The sequence below is a fragment of the Moschus berezovskii genome, chromosome 9 (genome assembly GCF_049115385.1).
Source record: "Moschus berezovskii isolate FMDL1 chromosome 9, NW_MosBer_1.0, whole genome shotgun sequence".
Classification (NCBI taxonomy): domain Eukaryota; kingdom Metazoa; phylum Chordata; class Mammalia; order Artiodactyla; family Moschidae; genus Moschus; species Moschus berezovskii.
In genome coordinates, this window is record NC_142468.1 from 100,997,782 (window position 1) to 101,017,819 (window position 20,038).

Sequence of the window (20,038 nt, forward strand, 5' to 3'; positions counted from 1 at the left end):
ATCAAACATCACCTTTCTTATTCCGGCCATAATTGTGGTGAAAATCCAGTCTAAGATCAATTATTTAATAATTATACATTGTATAGAAGCAATCACACAGTAGTAAAATAACAATTTAGAAGTTCTCTTGATTCACAAAAATTATTACCAGTGAGAAAAATAAGTTTCTAGAGGTTTGAATTAATATTAGAACCAGTGTAGTTTTCTAGTGGAAGATACTTTTAATTTTCCTAGTTAATTAACACACATTAATTTTATGTACATATATACAGACATAAGGAGCTTCCCTGGTAGCTCAGTGGTAAAGAATCCGCTTGCCAATACAGGAGATGTGGGTTCAATCCTTGGGTCGGGAAGATTCACTGGAGGAGGAAATGGCAACCCAGTATTCTTGCCTGGGAAATCCCATGGACAGAGGAGCTTGGCAGGCCATAGTCCATGGGGTCGCAAAGAGTAAGATACAACTTAGCAACTGGACAACAACAATAACAATACAGACACAAATATTTTAAATTTATAAAATAAAAATTTACCTGTCAAATTAAACATGTCAATTGTTAGCAGAGGAAAGTACCAAGTTCCTTAAAAATACCCAGAGTTGTTTAGAATTATATTTTAATAACATTTATTGAATGCATATTATTTGCTTTATATGAATAACTTCCTTTATTCCTTAAAAAACGCTGTGATGTAGGTACCATTACCATTTTACAGATGCAGAAACTGAGGCAAAGGTACGTTATGTATCTTGCCCAAGTTTACAGCACCAACAAACTGTAAAACAGGCATTTAACCCTGGTAGAAACATGCCCGAGTCTAACATTTTTGTAGAAGTCTAACCTCTACACCCAGGGTAGATCCAGGTTCTGCAGAGCCTAAAGTTTAGGTAATATAAGGTGACTTCTATAAGAAAAAAAGAGTCAAAATTAGTGAACAAGTTGTTGCTGGGATCCATTCCAGAGCTTTTGAAGAAAGGCATGCAGAGGAGGGGTCTAAACCTTAACCTTCAATGCAAATCCACCATCATCACACTGTATAATATTTTGAAATGTTCCTCAAATATTTTTAGAAGTATATAAAGCGTATATGATTTTTGGATTTTATTGTCATTAGTTCAGTTCAGTTCAGTATCTCAGTCGTGTCCAACTCTTTGCGACCCCATGAATCACAGCACCCCAGGCCTCCCTGTCCATCACCAACTCCCGGAGTTCACTCAAACACATATCCATCGAGTCGGTGATGCCATCCAGCCATCTCATTCTCCGTTGTCCCCACCTCCTCCTGCCCCCAATGCCTCCCAGCATCAGTCTTTTCCAGTGAGTCAACTCGTCGCATGAGGTGGCCAAAGTATTGGAGTTTCAGCATTAGCATCAGTCCTTCCAATGAATACCCAGGGTTGATCTCCTTTAGAATGGACTGGTTGGATCTCCTTGCAGTCCAAGGGACTCTCAAGAGTCTTCTCCAGCACCACAGTTTAAAAGCATCAATTCTTCGGCGATCAGCTTTCTTCACAGTCCAACTCTCACATCCATACATGACCACGGGAAAAACCATAGCCTTGACTAGGCGGACCTTGGTTGGCAAAGTAATGTCTCTGCTTTTTTAATATGCTATCTAGTTTGGTCATAACTTTCCTTTATATCCAATTCCTTAGTGTTTTACAATTTACATTTTGTCATTTCATCTAGACATGACTTTTACAGTTTTTTTTTTTTCACCTGCATTTGATAATATTGCTTAATTGTACTAAACAGCTTTTACAGTTTTTAAGAACTCATAGGTTTGGTATTGCCAAGCTTCCCAAACACCTAAGGGAATATGAAGTTGTTTGTCAACATACTCTTCTTGTAAATTCTCCATGTCCCGATGTTCCCTTAAATGTGTTATTGGAAATTCAGATCATTTAAAGCTATCCTCAACCTGGTATGTTTATACTGGTTTCTCTTCATCTAGCCTGCTTTATAAAACATTATTTCTGCCTTTAGATACCCTAGTGGCAAATGGCACCATCTTACCTGTTTTAGGAGCCTGTGGCCATTAGACTGTATTTACCCTTGGTTCAAGAGTGTCAGCAGCATGTTGAGGAGACACGGCAATAAAATAATCCACCAGTGGCTCCTAGTTAAGTTTTTAGTGTTTATGTAATGTGTAGAAGTATCCTGTATGATGACTCCTCATGCTGAGCAATCAGAGAAAGTGGTAGTTCTCTTTATATATGGAAGTTGTCCAGAGGCTATCTATGGTCGTTTTCATTCTCAGCTAGAAAAACTTACTATCAATCCAAGTACTCAATCTCATTATTGACTTGCCTTACAGAGTTACCTGCTGATGAGTTATACTGTTGAGAGTTTGGCAAATGTCCTTGGGTTTTAGAATTATCCACATAAGCACTGAAGATTGATGGCATCCCTTTAAAAAGACTCCATAGTTTTATCTTGCAAAAAGCAGTTCATTTAAAAACATAATTCCTGTTCAAATAAAGATATTATTTGAAAGCATTACTTGGAGCATTTCTAAAACAACAGATAGAAAAATTCTATATAAATGAGTTCTTTAATCCTGAACATATTTGCACATGTAACTGAAACAGAGAAAATTTATGCATACAACCAAAATTTGTCCATCTGTATCCTTATTTCAAATAGAATTAAGCTATGACTTTGCAGCTATAGACACACTTTATTCTTGTGTTAATATTGCAGATGATTTTATTCAACAATTTCAAAAATGCCTAGTTTAAACACAATATCACACTTTTAAACTGTAAGCATCCCTTAGTTTAATACTTTAATTAATAAAATTAAAAACACACACTAAGGAAGAAAAACATATTTCTCATCATTTGGCTTAAAATGAAAAGTTAAGAATTTCATTTTCTTAAATTCTGTCTTGTTAGTGGTATTTAATGCATATATAATTCTTGGTTTTCTCTGTTTGTTCAATAATGCCAGGAAAGAATAACAACTTGATATTTATCAAACACTATGGTGGTAACTGATCTTTCCTCTTGTAAATACAAATTGGATAATATATTGAACACCATATTTTATATGTATAACTCAGTAAATTCCAAATAACAGTTAATTCTTTAAGATTTGCCATCAACTAAGCCAATGATTTGCAAAGTAAAGCATCCAGGAGATACCATGACTTTCAATGCCTGCACTTCCAGTATCTGCCAGCAGGTGGTAATGATTCCTTGTGTACCTTCAGTCTAATTTTGAACCTGCTGCTGCTGCTGCTAAGTCGCTTCAGTCGTGTCCGACTCTGTGCGACCCCACAGATGGCTGCCCAGCAGGCTCCGCCGTCCCTGGGATTCCCCAGGCAAGAAAACTGGAGTGGGCTGCCATTTCCTTCTCCAATGCATGAAAGTGAAAAGTAAAAGTGAAGTCGCTCAGTCGTGTCCGACTCTTAGAACCTAGCACTTACTTAAGAGTATTAGAAAAAACAAAACAAAAAACTTTCCTGACAGAAATATATTTATTATATTGACAATGTATTACTAAATCACAGATTTCTTATTTTTGCATCCAAATATTAAGAGGAAGAAGCAATTTGACAAAAGTGTAAAACAATATAATACTTTAAAGAAAAGCGTAAGCTTTCCATTAATTCACTATCATATACTGTATCTTTCATTTCATTCCAGGTTCAACTTTCCAGGCATTAAACTGACATTAGGGTCTGTATGAAGCAAAGTGTACTCTTTTGAAACTCATTTCACAATATCTTCTACTGGCAGAATTTTCTGGCCTCTTTTTTCAGTCTGTATTATGAGAAGGAGTTATCATGAATGTGTTTCTTATTAGCTAAAAGTGAGTGTCTGCTTACAGCACTCACTTTGGACTTCATCAACATCTATAATGAAATACACTCAGACTTTCTCTGATAGAACTCACAAATCTGTTTAAATGTTAAGGAGTGATGTCAGGAATGTGCATAGATAATCACTGTTGATTGATCAGAGGCTACTCCTACAGCAGTACTGAATCTGTAAGGCGTACAGAAATTTACTAATTGTCATACTTTAGAGTTCTCTGAGTAACTCAGTTGTTAGTTGTATGTAAATGTCATTATCTTCTAGTTATCTTTTGATCAATACTTCCTCTTCTCATTTTCTATTCCTCTTTTCCAATGAATAGAATGCTAATATTGAATTTCCTAACTGAAGCAATCACTCTTGACATTTTTATAGATATTCTTTGCATCTGGAAAAATTTGCTTCTGCCAGCTTGCTTTTCTGAAATTTAAAATGTATTTAATATAAATACATGTATGAGGATAGTTTTAACGTGAACTTGTGATTTCACAAATTTTGGCAGTTTCAAGTTGATAATAACTTGAGAAATAAAAGCCTAATGTGTACTGTGTGCACAAAAAAATGTGGCAGTTAATACCCAGGAATAAAACTAGATGTTAAAACTAAAAATATTGCAATGGAGTTGCCTTGTTAGAATTTAGAAGCTTATTCTTCAGTTTCCTCATGGCTGTTTTCACTTCCTGATTTCTCAAAGTATAGATTACTGGGTTCAGAATGGGAGTAAAGATGGTATAAAACACAGATAGAATCTTGTCTATCAGAAAACTGCTTAGTGGCCACATATAGATGAAGACGCAGGGCCCAAAGAACATGAAGACAACAATGAAATGAGCTGTGCAGGTAGAAAGAACTTTAGACGTTCCTTTTGAAGAATGATTTCTGATAGTAACCAAGACAATAACATAAGAACTGAATAGAAGAATAAAGCAGGACAAGGCAATGATGCCACTTGTTGAGATCATAAAGAGGCCCAGGACATAAGTATTTACACATGCTAGTTGGATCACCACAGGAAGGTCACAGAAAAAGCTATCTACCTGATTGGGACCACAGAGTGGCAATGTGAGAGCGAATATGGCCTGGCTCAGTGAATGCATGACTCCTACAACCCAGGAAGCCACCACAAGGGCCACACTCATCTGGGGACTTATGATTGAAGCATAGTGGAGAGGCTTGCATATTGCAATATACCTATCAAAAGACATAGCCATTAGTAAAATAATCTCAGTGCCGTAAAAAGGTGTAGAAAAAATATCTGGGTGATGCAGCCATCAAAGGAGATGGTTTTGTGTCCACTGAGGTAGTCTGTAATCATCTTAGGGGTTGCAAAGGAAGCAAGAGACATATCAATGAAGGAAAGGTTGGTGAGCAGGAAGTACATGGGGGAGTGCAGATGAGAGTCACTGTGATGACTATGAGGCTATTACCCACCATTGTCGCCACATAAAACAGCGAAAACACCACGAAGAAAAATGTCTGTAGCTTCCAGGATTTAGAGAGTCCTAGCAAAACAAAATCAGAAACTGTAGACTCGTTAGCCACATCCATCGTCCTGACTGATAGTTGGAAATCTGCATCAAAGGAAAAGAAAAACAAATTCAAGATAAAATATGATTCTATTGAAGCAAAGGCTCTATTTCCCAGATTCATTTTCATAGACTTTGTTTCCTCTAGGAAAACTTATCTTTAGTATTCTTTCCACCTTCATTGGCTATATTGATTTGAAAGGTAGGATATTAGGGATCATGGTGAAATACCACTTAAGTCATAGATGTTGAAAACAGCACTTTCCTTCCTAGTGCTAATGGACAATCCAAATGAGATTAGCCTGTGTAATTTTAAAGATAAGAACGCACATTAAGGAAGCACTTACTCTGGGCTGATTGTGTGTTAAATGCATGCACACACACACACACACACACACACACACACACAGGTTTAGTCATTTAGAAACTTATCCATACTGAAAGTATGGATTTCCATAAATAAAATTATCCATAGTGAAACAACATTAAAAATTATATCACATATAAGTGACATGGGCTCTTAAGCAACATTATGGACAGACTTAAGTTGACAGTTGCAAAACTCTTATAAATTTATAAACAATCATTAACATATTTATGGGTAAAATTCATCTGATTGAGACCTACCAGAAACACTAAGAAAGTTAGTTTTGTTGATATTCACCCAAACTAAGAAGCCTTATAAGTCAGCAAAAACAAGACTGGGAGCTGACTGTCACTCAGATCATGAACTCCTTATTGCCAAATTCAGACTTAAATTGAAGAAAGTAGGGAAAACCACTAGACCACTCAGGTATGACCTAAATCAAATCCCTTATGATTATAGGTAGAAGTGAGAAATAGATTCAAGGGGTAAGATCTGATAAACAGAGTGCCTGAAGAACTATGGATGGAGGTTCATGACATTGTACAGGAGGCAGTGATCAAAACCAACCCCAAGAAAAAGAAATGCAAAAGGCAAAATGGTTGTCTGAGGAGGCATTACAAATAGCTACGAAAAGCAGAGAAGCAAAAGGCAGAGGAGAAAAGGAAGGATATACCCATTTGAACGCAGAGTTCCAAAGAATAGCAAAGAGAGATAAGAAAGCCTTCCTCAAAGATCAATGCAAAGAAATAGAGGAAAACAATAGAATGGGAAAGGCTAGAGATCTCTTCAAGAAAATTAGAGATACCGAGGGAACATTCCATGCAAAGATGGGCACAGTAAAGAACAGAAATAGTATGGACCTAAGAGAAGCAGAAGTTATTAAGAAGACGTGGCAAGAATACACAGATGAACATTACAAAAAAAAGATCTTCATGACACAGATAATCATGATGGTATGATCATTCACCTAGAGCCAGACATCCTGGAATGCAAAGTCAAGTTTTCCTTAGGAAGCATTCTATGAACAAAGCTAGCAGAGGCGATGGAATTCCAGTTGGGCTATTTCAAGTCCTGAAAGATGATGCTGTGAAAGTGCTGCACTCAATATGCCAGCAAATTTGGAAAACTCAGCAGTGGCCACAGGACTGGAAGGTCAGTTTTCATTCCAACCACAAAGAAAAGCAATGCCAAAGAATGCTCAAACTACTGCACAATTGCACTAATCTTTCATGCTAGCAGAGTAATGATCAAAATTCTCCAAGCCAGGATTCAATAGCACATGAACCGTGAACTTCCAGACGTTCAAGCTGGATTTACAAAAGGCAGAGGAAGCAGAAGTCCACTGGATCATCAAAAAAGCAAGAGAGTTCCAGAAAAACATTTGCTTCTGTTTTATTGACTATGCCAAAGTCTTCGACTGTGTGGATCACAACAAACTGTGGAAAATTCTTAAAGAGACGGGAATACTAGACCACCTGACCTGCCTCTTGAGAAACCTGTATGCAGGTCAGGAAGCATCAGTTAGAACTGGACATGGAACAACAGACTGGTTCCAAATAGGGAAAGAAGTACATCAAGGCTGTGCATTGTCACCCTGCTAATTTAACTTATATGCAGAGTACATCATGAGAAATGCTGGACTGGATTAAGCACAAGCTGGAATCAAGATTGCTGGAAGAAACATCAATAACCTCAGATATGCAGATGACACCACCCTTATGGCAGAGAGGGGAAAAGAACTAAAGAGCCTCTTGATGAAGGTGAAAGAGGAGAGTGAAAAGTTGGCTTGAAACTCAACATTCAGAAAACTAAGATCATGGCATCTGGTCCCATCACTTCATGGCAAATAGATGGGGAAACAGTGGAAACAGTGACAGACTTTATTTTTCTGGGCTCCAAAATCACTGCAGACGGTGACTGCATTCATGAAATTAAAAGATGCTTACTCCTTGGAAAGAAAGTTATGACCAACCTAGATAGCATATTAAAAAGCAGAGACATTACTTTGCCAACAAAGGTCCGTCTAGTCAAAGCTATGGTTTTTCCAGTAGTCATGTGTGAATGTGAGAGCTGATCTATAAAGAAAGCTGAGCACCAAAGAACTAGTGCTTTTGAACTGTGGTGTTAGAGAAGACTCTTGAGAGTCCCTTGGACTGCAAGGAAATCCAACCAGTCCATCCTAAAGGAAATCAGGCCTGAATATTCATTGGAAGGACTGATTTAGCTGAAAACTTTGGCCACCTTATGTGATGAACTGACTCATTTGAAAAGACTCTGATGCTGAGAAAGATAGAAGGCAGGAGGAGAAAGGGACAACAGAGGATAAGATGGTTGGATGGCATCACCAACTCGATGTACATGAGTTTGAGCAAGCTTCAGGGTGGTGATGAACAGTCTATGGTGTCACAAAGAGCGACTGAACTGAACTGAGCTGAAGAAGACTGAGTATCAAGTATATTGCAGCATAGCCATTATCCCAAAGAAAGGCATTCAACTGCTTCTTTATTTCTTTTTTTCCTTAAATAGGAGTATGTTCCTCCTACAAATATTTGTAATCACATGATTAAATGACTTAAAATTTTACCTTGTCTTCTAAAGGATACGTCTCTTAAGGCTTAGTCCCACTTGTATTTGAATTCTCCCTTCGTATATGCCAACATATGCAAACTGTTTTAATGATCTAACCCTCCAGAGTTAGAAGGTGGAAGTAGGAAAGACACAGGGAAAAAAAAAGAAAAGAGCACCTTTGCTTACCAGATCTATAGCGGAATCAGGGCTTTATAGTATACACAGTGTCAAGTGACTGAGCGATTGAATGTGGAGGAGTTAGTTTTAAATATAAATAAATGACCGAGGAGAATCATTAGCTGTGTAGCAGCTGTAGATAAAATGGAAGTTGTAGGGACTTGGGAATTGACCAAGAAATCATATTTCAATGGGATATTTTGAACAACAAAAGTGGTATGATTTAGTTCACAACAGGAAGATATATTAATTTTCTCATGGGAATTTACAATGATTGTTTTTACCTGCACCTGAGAGATTCAGGGGATGGAAGTTGGGAAAGCCAACATTTAGAAGGTAGAAGGAGATGTCAACAAATTTTAATTAGCACTCTTGATTATCTAACCTTGTTCTAGAGGTCATGGGAGAATAAAATCCAGGAACATTTGCTTCTGCTTTAAGTAATGCATAATTTTTTGGAGTTACTGAACACTCATAAATAAAACAATTTGTGAAACAACGTAGTCAAATATATCAAGTTTTCAACCTATTCTTAGAGATAAAGAGTAAACTGGATTTTAGATAAGGGAAAAATTGTGGTGTGTGTGCTTAATCAATCAAGAAAATGTTCTTACAAAAGAAATATCATGAAGTTGACCTATAATGAAAACTTAAATTTTGTTTGGTAAGGGAAAAAAGTATGTGGGAAATAAAATAGTGGAAGTTATTTGCAGGAACAAGATATTCAGTTAGCAGTTTAGAAGAATAAGAATGCCACTCTAAAATAGAACTTGATGTTAAAGACAACAAAGGCTCATTGTAAGACTATAGGCAGAGTTATGGTGATAGTTACTTGGAATTCTTATTTTATTTATCCCAATAACATACACGTTGCTAATACTTTAATCAAAGGGATCTCTCTATACTTATTTAATTCAATAATTTCCTGCCTTCAAATTCTCTCTTCTCAAATCATCTGTATAAATCCTTAAAAAATAAGAATTCCAAGTAACTATCATTATGAGTTATTCATTAATTGAACAATAGGCTATCTTATTCTACTTAGTTCATCTCTTCAGAGACCCTCCATTGCTGTAAAAGGAGTATAATTCCCACTTTTTTTTTTTAACTAAAGCCTTGGAAACATGACTTATTTATTCAAAATAATATGGGCAGAAGTTTTGTGCCAGATGTGCCACATTTGAGCAGAAGCTTTAAGATTCAATGCATAATTCCCCTCTTGCTCTTTATCCATCTTCCTGGGTCTAAGGATGAAAAGATGATGGGGACCAGACTGTGCTCATAGATAAAAAGACACAATACTGTAAACAAGTTCATTATCTCCTAATTGTTGTATACATTTAGCATCATGCTAATCATTATACCAGCAGGCTTAATTTATTATAAAATTAATATGAAATTTCAAAGAACTTAAGATCACAGAAACAATGTGAACAGAACAAATTTGCTAGGCTCACAAAATCTGTTTTCAGCACTTATTATAAAGCCATGGTAATCATTATTGTGTTTGCCTACAAAATAGATGCATGGAACAGAATGGAAAGTCCAGAAGAATTTCACATATGTGATAACTGATTTTCAAAAAAGGTACCAAAATAATTCAATAGGAAAGAAGAGCCCTTTTAGCAAAGGACTGTATAACAATTGTTTTTTGTTATTGGATATCTGTATGGAAAGGGGCTTCCCCAGTGGCTCAGTGGTAAAGGACCTGCCTGCAATGCAAGAGACACAGGAGATGCGGGTTGGATCCCTGGGTCAGGAAAATCCCCTGGATGAGGGCATGGCAACCCACTCCAGCATTGTTGCCTAGATAATCCCATGGACAGAGGAGCCTGGTGGGCTACAGGGTTGCAAAGAGTCAGACACGACTGGAGAAACTAAGCACGCATACACATCTATATGAAAAATGAATAAATAACTTCAATCCTTGTCTGTAACTTTATGCAAAAAGTATTTTGAAATATCTCCAGTAAATTAATAAGAAAAAAATTCAATAGGGAAAAAAATTGGCCAAAACCCCCCCAAAAAAAACTAAATAAGTAATTCCTAGAATAAATTATACCTAATAACAAACAAACCTATGAAAAATATTTAACCTCATTAATGGCCAGGGAACTGCATATTAAAATAAAAATCAATGCCATTTTTTCTCATCAAATTGATCAAAATTTAGAAGAATATTTAAGGATATTTTGTATCATGGACAGAGCTTCCCAGGTGGTACTAGTAGTAAAGAACCTACCTGCCAATGCAGAAGACATAAGAGAGGGGGTTTGATCTCTGGATGGGGAAGATTCCCTGAAGGAGGGCATGGCAACCCACTTCAGTATTCTGGCCTGGAGAATCCCCATGGACAGAGGATCCTGGCAGGCTATAGTCCGCAGTATCACAGAGTCAGATATGACTGAAGCGACTTAGCACACACGTATATCATTGATGAATGTATAAACTGCAGTGTTAAAAGCAAACAAACCCAATATCCTGGCAATAACTTCTAAAATTAAAATATACATTTCTTCAACGTCATTTGACTCATAAGTCTTTCTTTTGAGAATCAATTCATGGAAATAAAAGCAGTGACCCTTTAAACTATGACAAAATATTTATTTTAACAGAGTAAGCAGTGGGAAAAATAAGGGAAAAAAATCTGATTACCTATTAGTAGAGGAATTATTTAAGTTCCAGAATACTCTTACATTAAAAAATACAGCTGTCATGAAAAGAAATACTTGAATTTGAATACACTGCATTGTCTACAATAAACCATCAAGTGAAAAGCACACTGGTTGGTCACGTGCATGATAGGATCTTAATTTTGTGAAAATCAGACTGTACAGAGCAGACTGACACTGGCCACGTCAGGGACTGAGAACAAAGAAGTTGATGCGTTTCCAACTTTATATGTGTTTGGGTATTTTTCACTTCTTACTAATTTTGTTTGCAGTAAAATACACATAATATAAAATTTATCTTTAGTGATATTTAGTATATTCTGAGTACTGTGCAATTATCACCACCATCTAGTTCCAGAACATTTTTTGTCAATGACTGGCACTACCCCCTTGCATGTTCCAGAACATTTTATCCAAAAGGAAAGCCTGTATTTATTGAGCAAACACTCCCAAACCTCCTTTCCCCAAGCCCTTACCATCAGTAATCTGTTTTCTGAATGCATTTGTCTATTCCTGACATTTCATACAAATGGAATAATATAATATGCAGCCTTTTGTGTCAAAAACTTGTACATAAATGTTTGTAGTAGCACTATTCACAACAGCCAAAATATGGAAACATCTATAAACTGATAAATGAATAACCTATATGTTGGATAGCCATACAATGGAATATTATTTGGCCATGAAATGGAATGAGGTATAAAATAGTGATACATGCTACAACCTGAATGAACCTTGAAAACATTGCAAGAAGTCACATGTCTTACTCTTGAAACTACAGTTGACCCTTGAACAACATGGGGGTTAGGAGTAAGAAGTCAAAAATTTGTGTGTAACTTGATAGTAAGCCCTCTGTGTCCACCATTCAACATCCATGGATTCAACCAACCTCGAATCGTGTAGTGTTCTCATATTTACTACTGAAAAACATTCACATAAAAATGGACTTTGACAGTTCAAACCTGTGTTGTTCAAGGCTCAACTATGTAACTATGTGTTATAGTGTGTGTGTATAAAGAAATGTATATTGGAGGTGAACAGACAAAAAACAACTCTTCTAGGATATTAAGAGAGATGGGACGCAGGCAAATCTCTGCCTCCAATATTGGAGAGAAATGCAGGCAATACAGGAGTCACCAGTTATAAGGGCAAAGACTCTTAGATAGAAATGGCCAGGTAACCAGGACAGGGTGGGAAACTTTGAACTGTAATTGACTAATTGTGGAGGCTCAGTATGGACAACTTTGAGTGTTAAAAACTAGAGGACCTGATCATAGCAGCAAAATTTTATATTATTTATCTCCAAGAGTTAGACTAGATTCTCACAGAATATCAGAGAGAAATCCCCTCCAGCTTCCAGCAGAGGGGGAGAGGGAAAAGAACCATTTTGAAATATGTCAGAGCACACATACACATGTTAACAATGTCTGCCCCAGGAGAAACCATTTAGCCAGAGCCTAACCTGATAGGATATTATCAGAGCCCAGCTGACCTAGAGGATGAGGAATACCCCATCTCTAGCCAGCTTTGGCCTTCCATATGGGAGAAAGGAAAATCCCAACTCTAGCTCACTCTAGACTTTCTATTCCACCCAAGTTGGTAGGAAAAAAAAAAGAGAGAAACACTTATGAAGTTCACCCAGAAGTACAGGCTTCCTGAAACTCTGAGACCTAATCATGGGTCTATAGAAAACTTCCTCTCACCCCTGCATTTCACTACCACATTATTTAAGGCCTGTTTATGGTAGCTCCTTTTACCCAGGTTTGACCATCCCCCCCAAAAAAAAAAATTACAAGGCATTCCAAAATGAAAACAACAACTTTAAGAAAAACCCATAGTTTGAAGAGGTAGAATAAGCATCAGAACCAGATACATTGGGAATATTGGAATTACCAGACTGGGAATTTAAAACAAATGTTATGGACATGCTAATGGATAAGATAGACAATATGCAAGAACAGATGGACAATGTAAGCAAAGAGATGGAAATCCTAAGAAAGCACCAAAAGAGTAATGCAATAGATCCAAAACACTGAAACAGAAATGAAGAATGCCTCTGATGGGCTTGTTGGTACCCTGGATGTGGCTGAGGAAATATGCTAGCTTGAGGATGCCTCAAATATTAATAGAAACCTTGAAAAGTAAAGAGAACAAAGTCTGTAAAAAGAAAAGAGAGAGAATATCCAAAGTCTGTGGGACTGCTACAAAAGGTATAACATACATGTGGTGAGAATTTCAAGAGAAGAAAGAGAGAAAGTAACAGAAGAAACATCTGAAACAATAATGAGCCTAACCATAGTCAAAGCGCATTCCCTGCCCCAGGGAAACTGCCCCAGAAGTATTTTAGAATAGCCATGGGCCAAGTCCCACTATGTGCTTTTGTTTCTCTTCTTTTTTAATTGGTGTGTCTGTCACAATTAACTGATCAGAGTCTCATCATTGTAGGTTGGGTGTGTGGAGAGTAGAACAGAGATGTCTTTTGGTTCATATGAAGAAGATCTGCACCCAAGGAACCACCTACACACACATACACATATATGTGGAGCTGGTGCAGAAGAAAAGACCCTGGACTTCTAGCCAAATGGTTGAGAATTTGGGAGTCTTGAAATTTACTGGGCATATTTTTCATACAGAAGACTGTAACTAATTGTATACAGACAGTGAACAGAGATAGATTGGAAATCACAACCAGAATATATTACATCTTCTTCAAATAAAAACTGGACATTTTCCCAACCCCATGGATCTTGGCTGTCCTTGAAAATTGCTTTGAGCAATAAAATTTGGTTACAGAGTTGTGTGAGCTCCAGAGACCTGTGCGAGTTAGCAGCGTTCCAGTTTTCATTCCACTGTACTGGGATACAGTTCCTGTGTAAAGAAGTTCAAACTATAGTAGGTTTCCAAGCTGTTAGATTTTTATCTGATATAAATTATTTTGCATATGATATGATAGTTGATAAACAGTGTCTCAGTGCAATTTAACAGCCTTTTTTTTTTTTTTTGGCTGCACCATGTAGCTTATGTGATCTTAGTTCCCCAACCAGGGATCAAATTCTGGGCCCACTACAGTGAAAGCACAAGTCCTAACCACTGACCCACCACGGAATTCCCTAATACATTTTCTTATTAAAGTTTGAACATCTTTTATATAGCTTGTACTTATTTGCATCATGCAAAATGCCAAGCTGGAATCAAGATGTCCAGGAGAAATATAGTAACCTCAGATATGCAGATGACACCACCCTTATGACAGAAAGTGAAGAGGAACTAGAGAACCTCTTGATGAAGGTGAAAGAGGAGAGTAAAAAGCTGGCTTAAAACTCAACATCAAAAAACTAAGATCATGGCATCCAGTCCTATCACTTAATGGCAAATAGTTGGGGAAACATTGAAAACAGTGACAGACTTTATTTTCTTTGGCTCTAAAATTAGTGCAGACGGTGACTGCAGCCATGAAATTAAAAAATGCTTGCTCCTTGGAAGAAAAGCTATGACAAACCTAAGCAGTGTTTTAAAAAACAAAGACATCACTTGGCTGACAAAGGTCCATATAGTCAAAGTTATGGTTTTTCCAGCAGTAATGTATGGATGTGAGTGTTGGACCATAAAGAAGGCTGAGAGCCGAAGAACTGATGCTTTTCGACTGTAGTGTTGGAGAAGACTCTTGAAAGTCCCTTAGACAGCAAGGAGATCAAACAGTCAATCCTAAAGAAAATCAACCCTGAATATTCATTGGAAGTACTGATGCTGAAGCTCCAATACTTAAGCCACCTGATTCAAAGAGCCAACTCATTGGAAAAACCCTGATGCTGGGAAAGATTGAAGGCAGGAGGAGAAGGGGTCAACAGAGGATGAGATGGTCAGATGGCATTACTGACTCAATGGACATGACTCTGAACAAACTCTGGGCGATAGGGAAGCACAGGGAAGCCTGGCACACTGCAGTCCAAAGGGTTGCAAAGAGTCGGACACAACTTAGCGACAGAACAACAACAACACGTTTGCACATCTTTCTCCGTTTCTCTGCGTGGTTGGTGGTCTTTTTACTCGCTCACTAGCTCTTTATGTATCATTGACTCGTCCTTAAAGGTTAGATTTTTTCTAAGTATTCATTTGTGTCAGCTATGCTTTTGCGTCTCTGCCATGAAAACATTTGTAATCAAAATATTCAATTTTCCCTTATTATTAATGAATTTTGAGTTACAGTTGGGAATGATTTCCTCCCCTAGATATAAAAAGAAAATCAGGTTTTACAAATAAATACGTGCCCAATTTTGAATAGTGGCAGGTAAGTTATGACGAATTAATGCAGTTCTTTTCCAGGTGGCTATCCAACTATCTCAAAATCCCTTGTGAAAAAGCACAAATTGCCCCCTACTCATTTTAGAAACTTCACTTTTTATATACTTTATTTCCATGTGCAATTAGCCTATTCCTTGGTTTTTAATTTTGTTTTTTTAATTGTTTTTATATTAATTCATCAATATCATTTGTTTTATTTATGGCATTTTATAGCGTTTCGTGCAACCTAGAACTCATCCTTTCCCATTGCTCTATTTTTTAAAATGTTTCCCTGGCTCCTCTTGCATGTTTGCATTTTATTTTTCCAAATGAATTTTGTAGTTAGTTTATCTAGATCAAAGAGGCCTGATGCAATTTATATTTAAATTGCATTAACTCTATAAATTCATTTAAGGCGAACTGACATCTTTATGATGTACATTCTAATTCAAGGTCATGGTTTATGTTTCCATTTGTTCAAGTCTATATTTTAGTCTTGTAGGAGGGCTTTAAACTTTTCCTCACGTAGGTTCTGAACACTTCTTTTAAGAGTATGAATTTTTCTGGTCTCAAACAGGGAAACACATTCTCATTTATTTTTCAATGAACTGAGAGATAACATTTGTATCCCCCAAGCCAAATAATAGATCCTATTTGTCTTATCTTTGCTGTGGCCCAAGATAAGGATTCTCCCTTACATCTTCCCATCATATTCACTCCATGTACAGAGAGCATTTAAGAATAATGACACTTTATGATCTATCTTTAACTCTGGACAAAACGTGTTGAATGTTCTAATAATTCCCATTGGAACTTGAACATGTGTTAGTTCCTCCAGGGAGTAACTGGTTCTTTTCATGCCATGAAATTTATTGAATCCACTCATATCAGTACAGATGTTATAAATACAAAGGTCTCAAAGATTTGAGTCTCTTTTATCCAGTAATTAGGCAGCAGATTGATCTGAGGTCACTCTGGAGTGGTTGCCACTGCTTTCAGGGACTAGTTGAGTATCGGAAGGTTAATATGTCTGTGGAAAGGATCCTAAAACCATCTAGATCAACCCACTTCATCATTATCATATGAAGAATCAGAGGTACCCGTTCATGCAGTGGATTATCTAATCTTGCATATCTAGGACAAGATTTGAATCCACATTGTCTCAATCCCAAGTCACTGCTCTTTCTGCTACACCAGTTTAAGTGTAAGCTGTACTGGAGGCATCCTCTTCAATATCAGGTATGTGAGTGCAGAAGCAAACCTAGTTTCTGAAATGGGTAAAGTCAGAAGAGTGAGGAGTTAGAGAAAGGGCACCAAACATCAAAACAGAAAGTCAAGAGTATGAGTACTTGCCTGTGTAGATTTGCTTAGTATTGGAACAATTTATTTAGAATACATACTTACAGCAGAGTTTTGAGAAAGAAATGAGACGAGAAAAACTTGGTTTGATGACAAGATGAAAGGACTTTGATGTGAATTCTAGGTATACATCATTTCAGTTGACTTTCAGTGTATTTTGTAAAGTCTTCTTAGATCTCAGTGAGGATTTCCCTAAGCAGTCTAGTTTTAATGTTTACAGCATATTGCTTTACGTAACTTTTTCTAGGTTCTCCATTATCTTTCTCTGTCTCTACATGAATCTGTTTCCTTTTTTTTCTAAGTGAACTCTACAAATAGGAAGTTTCCTGCTGCAAACTGCTTTGGTGAAAATCTATAAAATCCAGCAGTTAAAAAATAGCTGACTTCAGGCAGCCGAGTGTTAAACAGAGATTTTGTATTTACCATATACTTGGAACTATATGAAGGCTTCAGGCTTTAACCATATCATGTTCATGAGCCTTTGAGGTGTATGGCATTGGTGGCATAGAACAGGATCATACATGCCTGCATAACTAAAATGGAGAACTAAGAATACGAGGCTATTTCAGTTTTATTCTGAACCATGGCTAATAGAAAATTGAAACAGACTGTTTCTCTGTATCCATTTTTTTCAGGTTGTATTCCCTTACCCCACTCATTGCAAAAAACCCAGTGTCTACCCTCCTTTGCATCATTGTGTTCCCACTAATAATCAATCATGATTCTCAAACATTGTTCACTCCAGTCTTTCTCTGGCATCATGATGTTTTGAAAAATGTTGCCATTCCTTTCCCATTCAAAACTTGGCAGCTACCTATGAGATTTTTTTAAGTGTTTCACAAACTAAGGAGTAATATTCAAATAACTGAATTTTTATTTATTTTATAAAGACTGGCATCATACTTTAAGCAAATTGCAAAATCATAAGAATTAACCTGAACTGATATTTTAATTAGTTAGTTAAAACATCTGGAAAGGTCACGGAGGAAATATTTGAGCAATGTGAACAGAAGAATGATACAACAGAAAACTATTATCTGCTGGAGGGAAACCCCTATATTATTTCATGCAGAAAAATCTCACTTTGTATTTAATCACTGTATTTTTCCTCATTCTCCTCCATCAGGAAGCCAGAGTCCTTCCTGAAATCAAACTGAATGGCCTGGAATAATCAGTCGGTCATAACTGAATTCATACTACAGGGTCTTTCCAGTTCTTGGGAACGCCAGATCGTCTATTTCCTGTTTTTCTCTGTAGTCTATGCAGCCACTGTGCTGGGGAACCTCCTCATTGTGTTCACCATTGTGTCAGAGCCACGCCTGCACTCCCCCATGTACTTTCTGCTGGGCAACCTCTCCTTCGTTGACATGTCTCTGGCCTCATTTGCCACTCCCAAAATGATTGCAGAGTTCTTCAGGGAACCCAAAGTCATCTCTTTTGAAGGCTGCATCACCCAGATATTCTTCCTGCATCTCTTAGGGGGTGTTGAGATTGTGCTGCTGATATCCATGTCTTTTGATAGGTATGTAGCTATTTGTAAGCCTTTACGCTATTTAACCATCATGAACCGGAGAATGTGCCTTGGGCTTGTGACACTTTCCTGGATTGTCGGCATATTCCACGCTATGAGTCAGCTCGCATTTACTGTGAATCTGCCCTTCTGTGGGCCCAATGTAGTGGACAGTTTCTTCTGTGATCTTCCCTTAGTGATTAAACTTGCCTGCGTAGACACATACATTCTAGGAGTGTTCATGATCTCAACCAGCGGCCTGATTGCCCTAGTGTGCTTCGTTCTCTTGGTGATTTCCTACTCTGTCATCTTGGTCACTATTAGACAACGTTCTTCTGGTGGGTCCTGCAAAGCTCTCTCCACCTGCAGTGCCCACTTCACTGTGGTGACTCTTTTCTTTGGCCCATGCATTTTCATTTACATGTGGCCTTTCACAAATTTCCCAACAGACAAAGTTCTCTCAGTATTTTATACCATTTTCACTCCCCTCTTAAATCCAGTCATCTACACCCTTAGAAATAAGGATGTCAAGGATTCCATGAGAAAACTTAGCAACTGTGTCTTGAAGTCTAGCCAGACTGATCATAGCCCTTGATTTGCTTTTGCGCGTACAAAAATGAGCATTTACTTTGTTGGTCAACATTGTCATGCTAGTGCAAGAAATCATATATTTCATGGCAGAACTGTTTTCATCATCAGTCTTATCAGTTACTGAGTTTTGGTCATATTAAGAGTTCCTCACACAGCATAATATTTACGATGGAACATTATCAAACCAATATCCAAAATTTTACCTCACAAGGACTCACTTTTTAGAATATTCAACCATTGTCAGATATAGGTATTTATTTGAGTATTAAGACATTCACGTGTTTCAGGAAAGAGTGGATTTCCTTACAGGCTCTTATGATTAAGAAAAGGAGCAAATGTGAAAGTACCAACACTTGTACACTGAAATAATAGTGGAATTTTTTATTGTTGATGAATAACATTTTAGTTCAAAGGTCAGAAAAAATACTGCAGTTTCTTGGTAAGTGAGGATGTTTACTATTTAATATTTTGTAACCTATCATCAATAAGAATAATAATGTTCTTTATTTCAGTCCCTATGCCCTCTTGTGTGGATTAAACAATTTTAAAACTGTACAGTAAACACTAAGAAAATTCTTATAGTCATATTCATATAGAAAGACTCTGGAGTAATATGTACCAAATCCCATCCACATTCTTGATCTCCAAAAGACGAAACTAAGATCCAAGGACATGGTAACTTTTCAAGGTCATGTTTTTTAAGGCAGAATTTAGGTCACTCAGGTTTCCCTGGTGGTTCAGAAGGTGAACAATCTGCCTGCACTGCAAGAGACCTGGGTTCGATCACTGGGTCAGGAAGATCCCCTGGAGAAGGAAATGACAACTCATTCCAGTAATTCTTGCTGGGGAAAACCCATGGACAGAGGAACCTGGCAGGCTACAGACAATAGAGTCACGAAAAGTCTGACACGACTGAGCCACTAACACTTTCACTTTCTTTCTTTAGATCATTCACCTACAAACTGTTCGTTTTCTAACCAGTACGCTATTTTGGTACCATGATATTTACCGTATCATTTTGTAATCAAATGCCATATTGTAAACATTAAGTTCCTAAAAGATCCTTATGCTTAAACACAGTATTGGGGGAACACATATACACCCAGGGGGGGATTAATGTCAATGTACGGCAAAACCAATACAATATTGTAAAGTAAAAAAAAA

The 20,038-nt window shown here is 37.2% G+C and overlaps 1 protein-coding gene and 1 pseudogene across 1 annotated transcript; one reads left to right on the forward strand and one right to left on the reverse strand.

The window, feature by feature from the left end:
- Positions 1 to 4,422: 4,422 nt before the first annotated feature.
- On the reverse strand, positions 4,423 to 5,368 carry LOC148776693 (olfactory receptor 4K2-like; annotated as a pseudogene).
- Positions 5,369 to 17,854: 12,486 nt separating this feature from the next.
- On the forward strand, positions 17,855 to 18,878 carry LOC148776694 (olfactory receptor 4K3-like). The gene has a single exon (XM_088840056.1). It carries the CDS (start codon positions 17,931 to 17,933, stop codon positions 18,876 to 18,878), a length of 948 nt encoding a protein of 315 aa, XP_088696182.1. The 5' UTR covers positions 17,855 to 17,930.
- The last annotated feature ends 1,160 nt before the right edge of the window (positions 18,879 to 20,038 follow it).

Bases quoted from the DNA above. Each gene is read 5' to 3' on its own strand.
- LOC148776694 (XM_088840056.1), top strand. From the start codon at position 17,931: ATGGCCTGGAATAATCAGTCGGTCATAACTGAATTCATACTACAGGGT.